This window comes from Henckelia pumila, chromosome 2 (genome assembly GCF_033568475.1).
Source record: "Henckelia pumila isolate YLH828 chromosome 2, ASM3356847v2, whole genome shotgun sequence".
Lineage (NCBI taxonomy): Eukaryota > Viridiplantae > Streptophyta > Magnoliopsida > Lamiales > Gesneriaceae > Henckelia > Henckelia pumila.
In genome coordinates this window covers 19,727,522-19,748,361 of record NC_133121.1, presented here as the reverse complement: position 1 = coordinate 19,748,361, position 20,840 = coordinate 19,727,522, and the positions used below count along the sequence as shown (strand labels likewise).

At 34.6% G+C, this 20,840-nt stretch overlaps 1 protein-coding gene across 1 annotated transcript; it reads left to right on the top strand.

Moving 5' to 3' along the window:
- Positions 1-16,963: 16,963 nt before the first annotated feature.
- Positions 16,964-20,346, top strand: LOC140883595 (lactoylglutathione lyase-like). The gene is made up of 8 exons (XM_073290134.1): positions 16,964-17,127; positions 17,456-17,517; positions 17,900-17,960; positions 18,138-18,217; positions 18,306-18,376; positions 19,064-19,153; positions 19,919-20,051; positions 20,136-20,346. The coding sequence occupies exons 1-7, from the start codon at positions 17,041-17,043 to the stop codon at positions 20,020-20,022; spliced, it is 555 nt and encodes a 184-aa protein (XP_073146235.1). The 5' UTR covers positions 16,964-17,040; the 3' UTR covers positions 20,023-20,051; positions 20,136-20,346.
- Positions 20,347-20,840: the final 494 nt, after the last annotated feature.

Genomic DNA, 20,840 nt, shown 5'->3' with positions numbered 1-20,840 from the left:
TATGGCCATTATGAATTCATAGTCATTCCTTTTGGTCTAACGAATGCACCAGCAGTTTTTATGGGATTGATGAATAGGGTACTTCAAAGATATCTAGATGATTTCGTGATCATATTTATCGATGATATCTTGATTTATTCTAAGAATATGTGTGAACATGCTGATCATCTCCGAATTGTATTGAGAACGTTACGGGAAGAAAAATTATATGCCAAGTTATCCAAATGTGAGTTTTGGTTGCAGCAAGTCGTGTTTCTTGGCCATATAATTTCAGGAGATGGTATATCTGTAGTGACCCTTACCCGGATCACCTACTAAACAGAACTTATGCATGCAATTAACTTAATTAAACAGATATCAGAATAAAATTGCGGAATCCATAAACAAAATACAATCCCAAATAAAGGAATCTGTAATTTATCCAATAATATACAACCAAATCGAACAACAGTAATAAAACCTAGACGAAGCTCCAGCTGGCCAACCACTGACTAGCCCCTCCTGGATCCACCCTCCTCGTCCAATCGCAAACCTGCCCCATGGAATAGGGTGTCCAGAAAAAATAGAGTACGAGACGTGAGCATAAAACGCTCAGTGCGAGAGTATGAGTATACATGCATGCAAAGTAAACTCCCTATAGACTCGAGGTCAAGGATCAGATAACAGAGATAGACCGGGCCCTGGTATGTAGCACGCTGTGCCGTCGCTTCAGGAGGTGGCTCTCATACCGAGATAACCGTGGATACGCCGGACCCAAATCGATGGAAGTCCATCCACTAACAGGATAGGGTACAACCCTACTAACAGACATCTCGAAAGAGATACAGCAAGATGCAAATAAATGCAGCATAATATCATGGCATATAAATCATGCAGTCACATAATACATGCATACTCAGTCAGGATATCTCGAACAGTACTTTCGTACCTCAAAACAGTGCAAGCTCTACCAACTCTAGGTCCACGTCTATAGTCTGCTCTACACTGCCAAATGATACTACTATCATTAAAGTGCTCTAAAAGACTTAACTAAGCTATTGCATACTCCTAAATATTTATAGGAAGCAAAAGCTATACCTTCGTCCGTCGTTAGCCCTTTGATGTCGATGCCTCCAGAACTTGGGCACAACTCCGCTACGACTACCGAACGCCTCGCCGACCTCCGGACCAAGCCTAAGAAGACTAAAACAGCTCCAAAAAGACTAGAAAGGAAAGGAGAACTCGGAATTGGCAAATGAAAGTGAAGTCTCGGCCTTCTATTTATAGACAACGATCGGAACTTCCGATCCTTGATCGGAACGTCCGATCCTGCCATCGGAGCTTCCAAAGATCCTGATCTGCCACGTGTCAAAATATCACTTGTTGATTCCGGATAGGGGTGATCGGAGCTTCCGATCCTGTTCGGAGCTTCCGATCCTGATCGGTGCTTCCGAACTCACCTTCGGAGCTTCCGAACTTTACCCAAGTAATTATGATTAATTCCTTCAATTACTCAATTAGGGTACGGGCTACTACATAGCCAATGTCTGCCTAACTCTCCGTGCTGGTCGGGGAGGCATATCTGATAATCAAATAGATTAGTGTACAGTTCATCATATCATAACACATTTCTGTTTCAGTTCCTCAATGCCTTCTCAAAAGATCGAATCTGATTCAGTCGTATTATTACATGCTTCCAATAATATCAGATAACGGATAGCATGCAATTCTTAAAGCTGTAAATCAAGTCAGATAATAAACATGCTTCAAGAATACTTAAATCAGAATAAAAGACTCGATCTACCCCACTCATCTATTCTTAGTCCGAGAAACTTAACGCTCTGATACCACCTGTTGTGGGGCCTCGGGTTGCTAATCTCAAATCTTAAGGGCATTTAATGAATAAGTATCATTAAACTAATAAGGAAAGAAAGGATCTAAAAAAAAAATTTTTTTTTTTTTTTTCAAAAAGAGATGCGCCCCCGCCGCCAAAAACTACCGCGGGGGCGCCCCTGTTTTTTTCCAAAACAGTAGGCTAATCTCCAGGCTGCGCGCGAGCCGTCAAAAACTACCGCGGGGGCGCCTCCTGGAGCAGAAAATTGCCCTGTTCTTTGTCCGCAAATTTGATCCCTTCAACTCCTTCCAATTCATCAAACTCAAGTCTAAAACATGATATAAAAGATCCAAATCATGCATATTAATATAAACAAGGTCTCAAGCATCTATACATGTATTTATTACATCGTACAAGTCACTAAAGAAACGATAAACGACAACGACACAAACTATCTCAAGTTTGATACATGTATTCCAAAACCAACTAAACCAAAGTTTCATGCTTCTAAAGTTTAAGACCTCATCTACAACCCGAGCCCTCACGTGCTAGACTCTCTCCCAGCTGTCAATGACGTCGATGATCAGCTCCTGCCCTCTCTGTTGTCATGCACACATACAAAACAAGACAACAGCCGGATAAACTCCGGTGAGATATAATTCTCAGTATAACCAACATATCGAAAGCGTTAAATAAATCATATTAACTCTATTTCAAACTCGACTCAACAAATAGAGTACTCAAACGCTTTAAATACGAATTGATTCACATAACTTCGAAGCCATCAAGATTCATAAATGATCTTGACATGGATATCCATCTAACGAGTTCGTAACCGACTCGCAAATAAGGTTAACAGCAACCTTGGCATAGAATCAATTCAATATAACATCATATCAACTCGAATATAAAGATCCACTACCTGAGATGGATCGACAACACCACAATCAAATTAAAACATAAACAAGTATGTGATTTTTGCGGGCCAACTCAAAGATAATCGTTTTTGAGTTTCAAAGTCCCTACTTCGCGATGTCGTCATTATACTTTCATTTATTGAGGTTCTGAACTCTTCAAATCTGCGAGATATAATCAAAATACATATATCAAACTTCATACCAATCTATCATTTCAGAAACGAGTCAAAACCATCAAGAATTCATCAATCAATCGCATTTCAAACCTCAACTCTTTCTTCGTTCGTTCAAAGTCGGCGTCTCGTGTTGTTGGCCTTCCAAACTTGACTGAAACTGAACAATAAAAATACTATAACATTGATAACATCTCAATAACAACTTCAACTCAGAATTCGGCTATCAAAACAGTTCCAAAACTCGATTAAACGACGTAGCGATTCCAAAATCGGTAACCGACGTAATTCCCGACTTCGAAACTTGTAACTAAACTCATATATCAGCATATATCTTATAAAACTCAGCCATACAACAACATATCAGCAGCTATACTTGTCAAGATACATGCTACAAATCATAATCAATCCCTTCAAGCATTCAACTTTGATCTGGTGTCGAAACTAGACGCAATACAAATTTCAAAACATGATCGACAACTCAATATCTGATATCTGTCAATTTTCGAAATCCAAATCATGCTAAAAGATATAAAATCTTACACCAAATCGAAGCCCTTGTCGTAAGGATTCCAGAACACTTTTCGGAATCGAAATCGGATAACCGTAGCGAAAGATATAGCAAATCGAAAATCACAATTTCAAAGAAATTTGAAGAAGTCGGGCACTCTGTATTCTAATTCTGATTTCTGAATGAAGTACACATATCCATGCTTCTAAAAATAGCAAAAATCAGATAGCTATAGATAAATTGCAATTTAGTCCCTGACAACTTCGTAAATTGCAATTCAGTCCTCGATTCTCTTTTTAATTCAATTTCAATCATAAATAATTTAAGAATATTAGAATTTAATCAAAACTCTAAATATTCCCAAATTAAATATACACGGATTAAAATCAAATTAAATTTCGGATTAATCTCTAATTAATCCCGGGCCTTACAGTAGCAGTTTTGTAAAATTACTTTATATATTTTAAAAAAATTATACAAGTAAAAACAAATAATTATTTCGGTTCCTACAATTTTATATTATTGATATAAAGTAATTTTACAATGTTTGTAAAATTAATTTATATATATTTTAAAAAACTTAACTATTGAGAGGGCTCTTTAGGTGAGGCCATATAGGGTATCTACCGGGCAATAGTCAATAGAACCCTAAAGGGGCAATCTCACTCGACTCGGAGGGCGGAACCCTCATTTCGGTTCCTACAAGATCTGCTTCATGTGGACACAAAATTATAATTATATTGAACGTCGTATCAAACTCTCTAAGGGAGTGTTTGCAATCACTAAAAAAAAGTGATTGTTAGCTTTTGGCTTAAAAAAATCATTTTTGTGTGTTTCTTAAACCTAGATTATGTGTTAGCTTATGCTTAACTTAATTGAAATCCAAAAGCTAGTCATGTGGTGATTATGATTCTCCAAAAGTGATTCTAATAAGAAGGTCATTGTTAAAATCACTCTAATCACTTATTTATCAAACACTACTCAACTTTGATTTTTAAATTTTCACATTTGTTTCCAAACACTATCAACTTTTGATTTTTTAACTTTTTTATAATCTATAAAATAATCACTTCTATAAAAACACAATCTATTGCAAACACTCCCTAAAATTGTTGGTTTAGTGGGCGGAAGAAAAATAATGAAGAGTCATACTTCAATTAAAATTAGATGAACCAACTTATAAAACAAAATCTATACCAACCAACCCTTTTGTCTTTATTCAATCAGTCTTTAATATAATACCATTATCCGCAAAAAGAAAAAAAATGAAAATAAAAAAATGCAAAAAAATTGAATAGCAAAATTGTAATTATATTGAAAATCATAGTAAACTCGCCAAAATTTTTAGTCTTAGGGCGGAAGAAAAATAATAGAGGTCATACTACAAATAAAATTAGATGAGTCAAGTAATAAATATCAAAACAAATAGAGGTGGTAGTGCAATTAAGAAAAAATTCATACCAACCAACCATTTTGTCTTTATTCACCCTAGGGAGTGTTTGAAATTACTAAAAAAAGTTATATTAGATTTTGACTTATAAAATCACTTTTGAGTGTTCCTTAAACTCAGATTATGTGTTAGCTTATACTAAACTTAATTGAAATATAAAATCTAGTCATATGGTGATTATGATTCTCCAAAAGTGATTCTAGTAAAAAAAATCAATGTTAAAATCACTTTAATCACCTATTTTATCAAACACTACCCAACTTTGATTTTTAGATTTTCACTTTTGTTTTCAAACACTACCAACTTCTTATTTTTTTCACTTTTTAAAATTTTATAAATTTAATCACTTCTAAAAAACATAATTTTTTGCAAACAATCCTTTAATACAATACTAATATCCACAAAAATAAAAATAAAATAAAAAACAATGAAATGCAAAAAAATGAAAAAAAAAAAGAATGACAAAATTGTAATTATATTGAAATCCATACCAAACTCACCGAAATTAGACGAGTCAAATGATAAATATAAAAAAAAAAACAGAGATGATTGTGCAATTATGACAAAATTCATACCAACCAACCGTTTTGGCTTTATTCACTCTATCCTTAATATAATACTAGTATTCTCAAAAGGAAAAAAATGATGAAATGGAAAAAATGAAAAAAAAAAATAAATGACAAAATTGTAATTATATTGAAATTCATGCCAAACTCACCAAAATTGTCAGTCTAGGTGGAGTTGAAAAATAATGAGGAGTCATACTGCAATTAAAATTAGATGAGTCAATTATGATAAATATCAAAACAAATAGCGGTTATTGTGCAATTAAGAAAAAATCCATATCAACCAACAATTTTGTCTTTATTCACCTTATTCTTAATAATATACTAGTATCCGCAAAAATAAAAAAAATGATGAAATGGAAAACAAAGGGAAAAAAATGAATGACAAAATTGTAATTATATAGAAAATCAAACCAAACTTACCAAAATTGTTGGTTTAGGCCAGGGTCGAAGAAAAATAATGAGGGATCATATTGCATTTAAAATTAGATGAGTCAAATGATAAATATCAAAACTAATAGGGGTGATTGTGCAATACGACTAAATTCATACCAACCAACCATTTTGTGTTTATTCACCTCATTCTCAATATAATATTAGCAGACGATGCACACACATTGAGCCTATAACTTAATACATGAGATTAACACATTATATGTATATCTTAATCGTAACATATAAATATTGTGATATTATGTTGTTATAAGTATAAAAATAAATCATGTCCAATCAACCCATATGAAAGTTTGGTTGCCAATTTAGTGGACAAATTTATACTCTTAAAAGGCACCATTTGGTTGGAGGATAGGATAAATAATACTTGGATAAGTAATATAATGTAATATAAAATAAATAAAAATGATAGTTAATATAGTATTTGATTTGATTTGATTAATAGATTATAGTTTATTTGATTTGATTGATTGAATTTTATATTAAAAATATAAATGATCATTTTGTTCTTTTAAGAATAAAAAAATATGAATAATATTATTTAAAAGATTAATATAGTAATTTAAATTCAATGATTTGATTGATGTAAGATAAATGATTAATGATTTGATTGATATAAAATAAATAATTAATGGTACGAGTACAATTAGTACTTGCAATTGTCAATATAAAAATAATCTTTAAATAATAGGTTTTTATTGTTTTCAACCCATCAAAATTCCACCAATAGAGAATAAAATGAGCAGTTACTTGTGGACGACGTTATACTCTTGAATTTAGTTTTGTACTGTGAAACGAATAAAAATAGAAAGTTTTAAATATAAAAAAGTTACATTTTTTTAGTATAAAATCAAAATGAGTGGAGTGCAAGCGAAGTCCCATAGCACTCTTATAAAAAGGGTGATCCCCACCCCCAAGAGCCCCACACAGAGCCGCCCCAAGCCCCGGCATGAAGGGAGGTAAATCAGGGTTATGCCTGGCCAGGTAAGTACCCAGGGAGAGGAAGGCTCGCAAGCGCGATAAACAAGGCCAAATACACCTTTTACGGGATTCGAACACTCGTCATCTAATAATTTTTGGGGGTTTTCCACGTAAATCTTGGTGTCTATTTATTCTTCAATTTTCATAGTTTCTATCTCGTAATGCCGCACCTGTGACCAACAAGTGGTATCAAAGCCTTGGCATAAAATTTCTTAAAATTCTGAGTATGCTCTGTGGTTGCAGCTGTGACTGATCTTCCACATCAGAAAAGATTTTTTGAAGATTTTATAAGACAGAATTCTTGTAGTCAAGATGTCGGCAAAATACGAGATGGAAAAGTTCAACGGGAGCAATTTTTTGCTGTGGAAATTGAAGGTGCAAGCAATTCTAACAAAGGAACATTGATTGGCAGCTATTGGAGATAGACCGGCGGATGTCACGGACGATCAAAAGTGGAACGAGATGAATCACAATGCTGTTTCCAATTTGCACTTGGCTATAACGGATGAAGTTTTGTCAAGTATCTCTGAAATAAAAAGCGCAAAAGTTATTTGGGATACTCTGACAAAATTGTACGAGGTCAAGTCACTACACAAAAAAAATTTCCTAAAGAGAAAGCTTTATACTCTTCGGATGGCGGAATCCTCATCGATGACCGACCATATCAATACACTGAATATTCTATTTTCCCGGCTCACGTCTATGGGGCATAAAATAGAGGAAAAAGAACGTGCGGAGCTTCTACTTCAGAGTCTACCAGATTCATATGATCAACTCATCATCAATGTTACCAACAATGTTCTTTCGGATAATTTAAACTTTGACGATGTCTTAACTGCGGTTCTTGGAGAAGAGAGTCGTCGAAGGAACAAGGAAGATAGGTTGGCAACGTCGAAGCAAGCAGAGGCTTTACCGATGACGAAAGAAAGATTGACGGAGCGTGACTCCAGTGGGAGCCACAGATATGGTAGATCCAAGTGAAGAAGTAAGAAGAAGAATATTTACTGCTTTAAATGTGGCGGTAAAAGGCACTTCAAGAGAGAGTGTACGAAGAGTATCAATAAGGGATCTCAAGGAAATGTGGCCAGTACTTCAGGCAGTGGCGAAATATTATTCAGCGAAGCAGCAACAGTTGTGGAAGGCAGACACAAATTTTGTGATGCATGGATTATGGATTCAGAAGCGACGTGGCACATGACGTCAAGGAGAGAATGGTTCGATCATTATGAACCAGTCTCAGGAGGATATGTATTCATAGAAAATGATCATGCCTTGAAAATCGCTGGGGTCGGTACCATCAAAATTAAAATGTTTGATGACACTATTCGCACCATATTGGAGGTACGACATGTGAAGGGCCTGACAAAAAATATTTTGTCTTTGGGGCAATTGGATGATATTGGGTGCAAAACCCATATCGAGAAAGGGATCATAAAGATTGTGAAAGACGCGCTTGTGGTTATGAAGGAGGAAAAGGTTGCTGCAAATCTGTATGTATTGTTGGGGGAAGCACACAAAGAGGCGGAACTAGCTGTTGCATCAATTGGTTCGGGAGAAGAATCAACAGTGTTGTGGCATAAAAAGTTTGGACATATGTCAGAACGAGGAATAAAGATTCTCTCTGAACGGAAGTTGTTGCCAGGGCTTACAAAAGTGACTCTACCCTTTTGTGAGCATTGTGTTACCAGTAAACAACACAGATTGAAGTTTGGCACATCTACTGTCAAAAGCAAAGGCATAATGGAGCTGATTCATTCTGATGTTTGGCAAGCACCGGTGGTGTCTCTAGAAGGAGCGATATACTTTGTCTCGTTTATTGATGATTTCTCTATGAGATGTTGGGTGTATCCAATCAAGAAGAAGTCAGATGTTTTCAAAGTGTTCAAAGTTTTCAAAGCGCGGGTTGAACTTGATTCTGACAAAAAAATCAAGTGTTTGAGGACTGACAATGGAGGAGAATATACCAGTGATGAGTTTGATGCATTTTGTCAGCATGAGGGCATCAAAAGACAGTTCAAGACGGCGTACACGCCTCAGCAGAATGGAGTGACAGAGCGGATGAATAGAACTTTGTTGGACAGAACAAGGGCCATGTTGAGTAGGCAGAAGCAGTCAAAACTGCTTCTTATATCATCAATCGTTCTCCTTCAGTGGCGATTGATTTGAAGACTCCAATGGAGGTATGGACTGGAAAGCCAGCTGATTATTCTTGGTTACATACATTTGGAAGTCCGGTGTACATGTTGTACAATGAACAAGAAAGATCAAAGTTGGATTCCAAATCCAGAAAGTGTATCTTCTTGGGCTATGCTGATGGAGTAAAGGGGTTTCGCTTGTGGGATCCTACTGTCCACAAGCTTATCATCAGCAGAGATGTTATCTTTGAGGAAGATAAAGTGAAGGGAGACAAATGCACACTGAATTCAGAAACTACTATCATTCAGGTGGAAAATAAGACAGACGAAGATCAAGTTTCTTGTGAAGCAGTACCAGAGCACGAGGAACAAGAACCAGTTGAGTCAGAGGTTTCCAAAGTGAGGCAGTCAACTCGAGAGAGAAGACCACCAGGTTGGCTTTCAGATTATGTCACTGAAACCAACATTGCATATTGTCTATTAACAGAGGATGGTGAGCCATCGAGTTTCCATGAGACTACTCAAAGCTCGGATGTATCCCTGTGTATGACAGCGATGCAGGAAGAATTGGAAGCATTGGACAGAAACAAAACTTGGGATCTTGTTACACTACCACGAGGGAGGAAAGCTATCGGTAACAGATGGGTCTATAAGATCAAGCGTGATGGCAATAACCAAGTGGAGCGGTATCGTGCGAGATTGGTTGTCAAAGGGTATGCTAAAAAAGAAGGTATTGACTTCAATGAGATATTTTCTCCTGTGGTTTGACTTTCAACAGTCAGGGTAGTATTGGCATTGTGTGCGGTGTTTGACCTGCATCTAGAACAACTAGATGTGAAAACGTCATTTCTTCATGGAGATCTTGAAGAAAAAATCTATATGCTCCAGCCAGAAGGTTTTGCAGAAAAAGGCAAAGAGAACTTGGTTTGCAGGTTGAATAAATCTCTGTACGGTCTCAAACAGGCGCCGAGGTGTTGGTACATGATATTTGATTCCTATATCATGAGCCTTGGGTACAACAGACTTAGTGCAGACCCTTGTACGTATTTCAAGAGGTTTGGTGATGATGATTATATCATTTTGCTGTTGTACGTGGACGACATGTTGGTAGAAGGCCCCAACAAAGATCGGGTCCAAGAATTGAAGGCACAGTTGGCTAGGGAATTTGATATGAAGGACTTAGGACCAGCAAACAAGATTCTAGGGATGCAAGTTCACTGAGACAGAATTAATAGAAAGATTTGGCTTTCCCAAAAAAATTATTTGAAGAAATTCTTGCAGCGCTTCAACATGCAAGATAGTAAGCCAGTTTCAACCCCTCTTCTTATTAACTTCAAGTTATCTTCTAAGATGTGTCCTAGCAGTGAAGCAGAGAGGATGGATATGTCTCGAGTACTGTATGCATCAGCAGTGGGAAGTTTAATGTTCGCTATGATCTGTACTAGACCAGACATTGCACAAGCAGTGGGAGCAGTCAGTCGGTATATGACGAATCCTGGACAAGAGCATTGGAGCACAGTTAAGAGGATCCTTAGATACATTAAGGGTACCTCGGATGCTGCATTATGTTTTGGAGGATCAGATTTTACACTCAGGGGCTATGTGGATTCAGATTACGCAGGTGATTCAGATAAAAGAAAATCTACTACTGGTTATGTGTTTACAGTTGCAGAAGGTGCAGTCAGCTGTGTTTCAAAACTGCAAACAGTTGTGGCGTTATCTACAACGGAGGCAGAATACATGGCAGCTACTCAAGCTTGCAAGGAGGCAATATGGATTAAAAGGTTATTGGAGGAGCTTGGGCACAAACAAGAAAAGATTCCTCTGTTTTGTGACAGTCAGAGTGCCTTGCACATTGCAAGGAATCCAGCTTTTCATTCCAGGACTAAACACATTGGAGTTCAATTTCACTTTGTACGAGAGGTAGTAGAGGAAGGAAGTGTGGATATGCAGAAAATCCATACGAAGGATAACATTGCTGATATTCTGACCAAGCCAGTGAACACGGAGAAGTTTGAATGGTGTAGATCCTCAAGTGGCCTCGCAGGAACGTAAGCAGCAGGAATGGTAAGATTGAAAGGATACGTGGAGATGTGTTTGATTCTCAATCAAATCTCCAAGTGGGAGAAATGTCGGTAAATGCCGTGAATTTGTTTTGCATGTTCACATCGAGGGTTCAGACGATGATTTGCATCTATAAATAGATGCATTATTAGCATTTACCAGTATCCCTCAGCCTCAAGCATTCTTCTGTTCTTGAGTGCATTTCTTCTCTTCCTAGTTATTTCTATATATTTGTGAGATATGTTTTCTCATGTATTAAGAGAGTGTGTGTCTCTTTGAAAACACAGAGAGAAGTTGTAATTCTCCAAATATTATAGTAAAATCTTTTGGTCTTGCCCGTGGTTTTTACCCTAATAATTTTTGGGGGTTTTCCACGTAAATCTTGGTGTCTATTTAATCTTCAATTTCCATAGTTTCTATCTCGTAATGCCGCACCTGGGACCAACAGATTCAACATAGTCAATCATCAAAACAAAAATGTAAATATGTAGATTATTATATATACATAATCTATCATATTTGTCATCCCAAAATTATGAATTGACCACATTTGATATTTTGGCCAACACAAAAATTAAAAGTAAATGAAATTACTATAAGAATTATATTTGAAAAATAGAATTTGTATTTTATATACACATAGTAAAAGAAGTAAAGTCTTGTGTTGATAATGTAATTTACACATGTCGACATCAAAGCCATCAGAAAGGAACAACAATCAACAAAAATTAATATTTAAAACATTAATTTCTTAAAGCTTTAATATAATCAGGATGGCCAAGATAATTAGAGATAATGAAAGAATAAATAACTATTAAAAGAAGCAAATAAGAACAAACAAGAAAATGAAGACAATTAATTATCATTGTCCTAAGTTCTTCTAATGTTATTTGATTTTTTGAAGAAGTAAAAATATAAGATCGGTTACGGGGTGAAAATACACATGTTAAAAATATTTTGAGCTACAATAGCTCGCTTTTTGAAATATTGAACACCGATGAATTAAATTGAGTTTGATTTTCAAACCAAACGGAAGAAACTCAAAATAATCCTTCATAGAAACCGATTAAACAGTTTGTACATCATTTGAATAGGATGCAAGTTGAATGTGTAAAAACAGTTTGGTTGAAGCATTTTATCAAACACTTGGTATGCAACATTCTGGTATATGAAGAAAAAATAAAATGCTTCAACAATATATCTTAAAAACAGTAGTAATATGAAGTAAATGCAATAAAAAAATAGACATAAATTTGTTTATGGATGTTCGGAGCTCAATCTCCTATGTCACTCCTTCTTTCTCCTCGAAAGGATTCACTAGAAGAATTTGACTATTACAACACTTTGCGAAAACTCACTCAAAGACTAGGACTTACCCAACTGCATATATCAGAACTCCTGGCTACTCGATTGTAGGCCGCAACCTCACAATCCGCATAATGTTTAATGTCTCTTATGCCAAGACTATAAACACAATCTTTAACGTCTTTGTATTAAGACTTTCACTCAACTAATCTATGAAATACATCTCACTTGTATATGTGAGTGAGTTGGGGTGTGAAGAACTAGATTGTTAAAGTTCAAGAATTATGATGTGTTCTTCACACCAAGGGCAAGTACTCAACTAGCTGATAAATCTTGTTTAGACACCTTTCTTCTCGTATAATCTGCCCATGCTTTGAATCCCCTTAAAATTTTGTATTAGATCTTCAAGATGTTGTATTTATAGGCTCTAAGAGTGATATAACCGTTAGACACAAAAATAAAGTCGTTGGAGACTTTTTGTACTGTAGCAGTTTGGCAAACTTCAGTTTGGGTAGGTAGACTGATATTGGAAAACTTCAGTTTGGGTCGGTATACTGATCTTGACAAACTTCAGTTTTGGAGCGAAACTGAAACTGGTACGAAACTAAAACTAATGCGAAACTGAAGTACTGTAGCAGTTAGGGTACTGTAGCAGTTTGACAAGCAAAACGGAATTGCAAAATTGGATGCAACTTGGCATGATCCGTTGATGTTTGAACAAAGTGATAAACATGAAAGTTGTAGCCCTTTGTCTTAGCTTTTCAATGCATAAAAAATCACACAATTTAGATTTCATTTGAGAGATTTAAGCTCGAAATACCGGACTGTGCCAGAAATTATGTTCTGCAGAATTTCAGTTCCGAACCAGAGACTTCAATGTAGTTTATCAACTTTTTATGCTCTGATTCAGACTTTGAGTTGTACATATGATTTGTAGATCATTGTCATATCTTTGTAACACATACTGAATCATTTCATTTGGATAATGGAGATGCAAGATATGACCAAAATACCAGAAGTGCTTGAGGTAAACTGCTTATATTTTATGCTCGACTAGTCCAGTTCAGTTTGGTTTTGAGACGTCAGTTTGATCAATATAACATTCATTTTAGATCAATTGACGTGAAATACGATATGTTTCAAATTGAGTCTTATATGCATTCATCTTGACGGCTAATAATTTTCATCATTGAGCTGTGAGATATCATCAAAACACTAAGCACGTCAAAAATTCAGTTTGGCTAAATTCTTCATTTTCAGCTTTCATATTCTTGAATTAACAATTTCACACTAGAGTAAATATGTTAAAAACACAATAACAAATTTTGTTATCATCAAAATCAAGATTTCTTGTATTACAGCCCCCAACAATAATTTTTTGGAAGCCTACGAAGGGGGGAAAAAGGTACATTTATTAAAGTATCCAATAACAAAACATAAAACTCACCAAAAATTTTTAAATATTAGATTATATATTGACAATATTTATAGCATGTAAACAGAAGATTAAATATTATTTATCATATTTTCTGATTTTACCGAAGTGATTTTCTAAATTTCAATTATCTTACATTATTTTGTGAAAATAATTATCTTACATTTGAATAACTTTAGGTAGTAAATATCGCGGGTCTACATCAATTATGAGTTGAGATTTTAAAATTCTATGTTGAACTACTGGTAAATAATTGTCGAGAAAAAATTGAAATAAATCTTAGCATAAAAAATGAAATAAATAAAACCTAATAAAAACTTATATAATTGACATTCAAATCGGAAATACGGAGACAATTCAATGAAATTTTAAAAAATAAAACTAAAACAAAACTCTTATATAAATTGATTAATAAATTTAATAGGATTAGAAGTAGAAGTGAGAATTAACAAAAAAAAATAAAAATTTCGAAGCCAAAGTAATCTACCACAGTCCACTGAATATTCTGGATTATTCTATGCTACATCTGGAGTACTTCTCCTCCCATAATGTGGTCAAATGTCAACCATTGGATCATCAACATACATGTCAATTTTCATAAAACTATAAGGGTCACACATGATCTAATGGTATTTAAAATAGGGATAGAAACATTTCCGGTGTAGCATAGACTAACCCGAGTATTCTTACGAGAATAGTGGCTATTGTTAGTTATTTTTGTGCTCTGAAACCATAAATTGAATGAGGTTAGAAGTGTGAGCAATATACAATTTGTAATCCTTAATTGAAAATTAAAACTATAATACATGAATAGAAGAAAAAATTGTGTACAAATATTCTCCTATACTAGTCTTGATTTTGGAAAAATAGAAGATTGTGAGTTTTGAATGGGGAGAAGAAAAAATTAATGCTACACGAAGAAGATGAGACTTTTAGTCCTAGGGTTGTTTTGGTTGTATTTTATCCGATTTTCTAGCTGTTCTGACGTGACTTTTATCATTGTATAGCTTTTTGGGGAGGTTTTGGCCTAGCCCCCTTTCTCGTTAGGTTTTTTTTGTATCGCTTTTTATGTTTATATACAGGTAGGAGTGTGTCTAACCTTCGCTTCCGGCATTGTTTCCTATTTTTTTTATTTTTAAAAAAGATGAGAAATGGTAGAAAAGGTAATATGGGAAGTAAATTGAACCATCTAGCAAAGTCTTCCTTCCTACTTTTGGGGTAAAGAGAGACTAAGAAGACGTGAGTGTGGGCTGTAGGAAGGAAGAAGTTAATTAGTATGTTTAAATTTATCATTTTATCTTCTTTTGAGTCTATGAGAACCCAAAAAAAAAAGAGTGCTTTTGGAAGTTAATAAAAAGACATACCAAATAGTCAAGTATTGTAGCTATATTTTTAATAAATAGTAATAGATAGTAGCATTGGCAAAAAAAATAAAAAAAATTGATGAAATGAAAATATATGGAAAAATACGAATGGCAAAATTTAAATTATATTGAAAGTAATATCAAACTCACCAAAATTGTTATATTGAAAGTAATATCAAACTCACCAAAATTGTCGATCTAGGGGTGGAAGTTTTTATAGATAGTATAGATTAGGGAAAATTACATATATCACCCTTGTGAAATCTCGGGTTTGCTGTTAAAACTATAATACATGAATAGGAGAAAAAATTGTGTACAAATATTCTCCTGTACTAGTCTTGATTTTGGAAAAATAGAAGATTGTGAGTTTTGAATGGGGAGAAGAAAAAATTAATGCTACACGAAGAAGATGAGACTTTTAGTCCTAGGGTTGTTTTGGTTGTATTTTATCCGATTCTTTAGCTGTTCTGACGTGACTTTTATCATTGTATAGCTTTTTGGGGAGGTTTTGGCCTAGCCCCCTTTTTCGTTAGGTTTTTTTTTTGTATCGCTTTTTATGTTTATATACAGGTAGGAGTGTGTCTAACTTCCGCTTCCGGCGTTGTTTTCTATTTTTTTTATTTTTAAAAAAGATGAGAAATGGTAGAAAAGGTAATATGGGAAGTAAATTGAACCATCTAGCAAAGTCTTCCTTCCTACTTTTGGGGTAAAGAGAGACTAAGAAGACGTGAGTGTGGGCTGTAGGAAGGAAGAAGTTAATTAGTATGTTTAAATTTATCATTTTATCTTCTTTTGAGTCTATGAGAACCCAAAAAAAAAAGAGTGCTTTTGGAAGTTAATAAAAAGACATACCAAATAGTCAAGTATTGTAGCTATATTTTTAATAAATAGTAATAGATAGTAGCATTGGCAAAAAAAATAAAAAAAATTGATGAAATGAAAATATATGGAAAAATACGAATGGCAAAATTTAAATTATATTGAAAGTAATATCAAACTCACCAAAATTTTTATATTGAAAGCAATATCAAACTCACCAAAATTGTCGATCTAGGGGTGGAAGTTTTTATAGATAGTATAGATTAGGGAAAATTGCATATATCACTCTTGTGAAATCTCGGGTTTGCTGTTAACCTCTTATGAAATTTTTTTAAGCTAATAACCATGTGATTCTAGATTTATAGCATACACACCCCTTTTGGCTAAAAAATGACGAAAATGTCCTTGACTTTTATGAACTCTTTAATTTATCATTTATTTTATGTAGGGGTATTTTCGTCATTTTTTAGCTGGAAAGAGTGTGTATGCTACAGATGTAGAATCACAGTGGGTTATTAGCTTAAAAAAATTTCATAGGGGGTTATCAGCAAACCCGAGATTTCACAAGGGTGATATATGCAATTTTCCCTATAGATTATTATTAGTATCTTCTTGCACGCGTTGTCTGCTTGTACAATTATTTTTTGTAACGAAAAAAATTTTAAGAATAAAATTTTTTTTTTGAAAAAAAAGGGAAAAAAAAAACTATACTTTTGATAAGTGGTATTTTGAGAATTTTTAAATTGTACATAAAAAAAAAGAAGGAAAAAAAAAGAAAAAGTAAAAATAAGAAAATATTTCCTCAAAAAAGAAAAAGAAAAAGAAAATATAGGTATAGATAGATATATTTATAAATTTGAGATGAGATTGTCATTATGCCCCGGTCCAAACCAAATGTACATTGGGCTCGGTATCCAGCCCAGCCAAGACTTCCTAGAAAGGTACACGGAGGCAATTTCTCTGGAAGACTCGTTGATTTGACCTTTTTCTTTCTTCTTTTCTCTTTTCCTTTCCTTTCCTTTCCTTTCAACTTTGTTGAGATCAAGATCAAGCTATGGCATCTAAAGAATCAGCTTCCAATAATCCTGGCCTCCACACTGATATTGATGAAGCCACCAAAGGGTATTTCTTGCAACAAACTGTAAGCTCCCCAGTAATCCAATTTCATTCTTGTTGCGGAATTTGTTCTTTTACAATGCTAGGATTGAGTGGCCACGAGTCTTTGTTTGTACTGCTGGCGCCTCGAATTGAATGTTTTGTTTAATGTATGATCCGATGAAATCACAGTAAAAAGAAAAAGAAAATGGTGGTGTCTAAGGGGGTGACTTGTGACTGACAGTGCAAACATTATGGTGGAGCTATCTCATGTAAACTTGAACATTAGAGAAAAGTGGTTAAACCAACACTGATGATACTTGCATTTATTCATGTGGTACTTGTGGTTGATTGAAGTGTGTTGTTTCCTTCAGATGTTTCGGGTAAAGGACCCCAAAGTTAGTCTTGATTTCTACTCTCGGATAATGGGAATGTCGTAAGTCTTCTAAAATTTCCTTGTGAATTGTCATGTAGAATTTATTTCTTGCATCATGATATGAAAAAATTATTGGGTTTCCGAAAGATGATTAGGTTGTTACTCTTCATTCTGGTGGCTCAATTATCTTTATGGTATTGTTAAGTGAATGATATCCAGAGTTTTCTTTTCATGGGCGAGTATGTGGATGTATTGCTTATCAGAATTTGATCATTATTCATTGTATCATTGATGTCAATGCATCTTTTACTAGGTAAGGATGGTTTTGGTTCAACCGATCTTATTAAATTAGGCCTTAGCCTGCTCCTGATCTACATTCTGCTTCTTCAAAGTTTTGATTGTAAACGGGATTCATTCTTTTGGGTCCTTTGACTGATGGCAGGTTGCTTAAGAGATTGGATTTTCCAGAGATGAAGTTTACTTTGTACTTTTTGGGATATGAGGTATAATATCTGGACTGTGTTATGGTTGGCTTTTCTTGTTCTTTACTTTCTGCTTCAAAATGCTGCTGTCTTTTCATGAATTTGTGGGTGCTCACTACGTGAATGCATCTTGGTATTTGGAGATGATGATCTTTTAGTGTATCTAAGTCTGATGTTATCACTGAATCGATGGTTTAGGATACAACATTGGTTCCCACTGATCCTGTTGAGCGCACGTCTTGGACATTTGGTCAGAAAGCTGTTCTTGAACTCACTCAGTAAGACTTAGCTTCTCTCAACACAGCAGTGTACCTCTCTTACTTATGAAATCTTTTATTATACTAAAGTATCGGATTTTTCTCACAGTAACTGGGGTACTGAATCTGATCCTGATTTCAAGGGCTATCACAATGGGAACTCAGAACCTCGTGGTTTTGGTGAGGGGAACCCATAACCTGTAACATTCTTCTGTTTGTGTGCCACATTGACACTTTTATTCATAGCCTTGCGAAGTTTGCATGAAGTGGTGAAAGATACTGGATACAAGAGAGATCAACACAATTTTTCAATGATAAGCTTTTACAGTGAAATTCTCAAATCTGCGAACTCTTTCTGTTATTTAACTAATTAGCATGTCAGGGATCGATACTGGTATTCAGATTTTTTATTCTCTTTGGCCTCTAGTGCATCACATGTGATATGTTGATCAAAAATGTTTTGAACTATCTGGTTGGTGTATAGTATGCTTAAGAGCTTGATTAGGTTGTCTTCTTGGTTCCATGGTCCAGCATGCCACCTTATTTTGTTGTGGCTTGAATTAGTGTACTGTATTTGTTGAAACCTTGTTCACCATTTATGTTTTGAGGTGCACTTTTGCCTATCAAAAAATAAAAAAAATAAAAAAGAGAAACTAGTTTGACATGTATTAAATTATGATTTATATCTTGTAGTAAAATTGTTAACAGGTTTGATGCTGAATTAAGTCAGGAAAAAATTACTAATCCTGTGTTTCAAAAAGCTCTGTAAATAAGGGAATCTGTTTCTTTGTCCATAGGGACTAATGACTAATTTCACCCTTTTAGTCCATGCATTTGCTTCATTATCTTGCGTTATCATGCTTTCAGGACACATAGGTATCACCGTTGATGATGTGCATGAGGCTTGCAAAAGATTTGAAAACTTAGGAGTGGAGTTCGTCAAGAAACCCAATGATGGTAGTTTATCCCTTTTAATACGTGAAATTTAGTATGCTATTTTTATATCATTTTGTGCATTACCCATAACATGATGCGTCTTATCTCAAGACTAGGTTCTTAATGTGGAATGTTTGGTATTTGGCAAGTCCTATCATTTCATCTAAAGGTGTTTTTTCCCTTTTTTTTTCCTCGCGATCTCTTGCCCAGATGAACAAATTTATCAGCTCGAGAACCTTAAACCAGATAGAGGCATATTATGTTTAATTTTTCTTCTTGTACGAGGTAGCTCCTCATATTTGAATATCTAATTCTCTTTTGATTTGTTCATGATAATTCTGCAGTCGATTATCATCTGTGTCATTTGGTACAGCTGTGCTATTCTTTTCCATAAGTTTACTGTCACAATTGAAGTAAAAACTGTGATTACGTTTCTTCAACTCGAAGCAGGTGATGACACGTGAGTCACATGAGTCTATATATGACATTAGCTTTAACTTTAATTGGCCAGGATAAGGAAAGTATTTTTGTGATTGCTAAACTGATTCCAATCCTTTGACTTTGGAAATCTACACAAAATTAATTGCACTTGACGTTTTCAAGCATGCATTGCTATTTCTTGTATGGTGTTGAATCAAGTCTTGCAATTGTGAAATTCTCGTAGAAAGATTGTCTTGAAGCAAGATTTGTATCTATATACATACTTAGTCATTTGAAGTTGTTGAACTGAGTTCAATAATATTTCTTTTCTGCTTACAAATGATGCCAGCCGTGAGCTTGTTTCAGGAAAAATGAAGGATATTGCTTTTATTAAGGACCCAGATGGCTACTGGATTGAAATCTTTGACACCACTACAATTGCAAAATCAACTGCTAGTGCTGCTGTTTGATCTATTGCAATATTGCTACCTATTTTCGGGTAACGATTTTATTTTTCTTTTATATATTTTGAAACTGTGCTGTCATGATCTAGGTTCTTTCTTTACCTTTTTTTTGTTAACAGGGATGCACAGGCACCTGAATGCGCTGTGATGGCTCGGTCAGTCGTATACTTCATCTTCTGGAAATGATCACACAGGTTTTCATCTGCTCTGAGTTTCGTTGCCTGAAGTCTGTTTGTTTGAGAACTTTTTTGAATCCTTTGACCTGTAATCTTGGATGCATGAATTCTTCAAACAACTGTTGGAATAAAAGAAATGTCATTATTATTATTATTCTGCAGAGGATCATCCTTTAGTTAAACAAATTTTGAACCAGGAAGCAAAATAAAACCATTGAGAAAGATGTTTGACAGAGCTTGTAAGCCCATTGAGGTAGTGTTTGTGAGAGCTTCTAGAAAGCATTTCTCAGCTTTTCTTTCACAAAATTTTGAATTTTTTTGAAATTTTGTGAATAAAAAGATGAAAAGTGCTTCCTAAAAGCTCTACCAAACACTACCTGAGTATCATCTTTTAGTTAAATGTGCTTGGCAATGTTTTTTTTCGAACAGCTTATAACCTATCAAAATAAGTTGTTTGACAACTTATTAGCTATTTTTTTAAAAAGTCAAATCACCATTCTTTTTTTAGAAAATATCTTATTTAAATATTTTACTTCTCTATATTATTGTTGTGAAAAATACTCGCAAGCGTACGAATGTCAAGTTTTAATAAATTGATGAATCAAGTATTGTTCCCACAAGAAGTAAAGTGAAAATATTCAGTACTTG

Excerpts from the sequence above, each read along its gene's own strand:
- LOC140883595 (XM_073290134.1), top strand. The coding sequence starts at position 17,041 with ATGGCATCTAAAGAATCAGCTTCCAATAATCCTGGCCTCCACACTGAT. Across the intron at positions 18,218-18,305 it reads GCTGTTCTTGAACTCACTCA|TAACTGGGGTACTGAATCTG; the intron begins GTAAGACTTAGC and ends TTTTTCTCACAG. Across the intron at positions 18,377-19,063 it reads CTCAGAACCTCGTGGTTTTG|GACACATAGGTATCACCGTT; the intron begins GTGAGGGGAACC and ends TCATGCTTTCAG.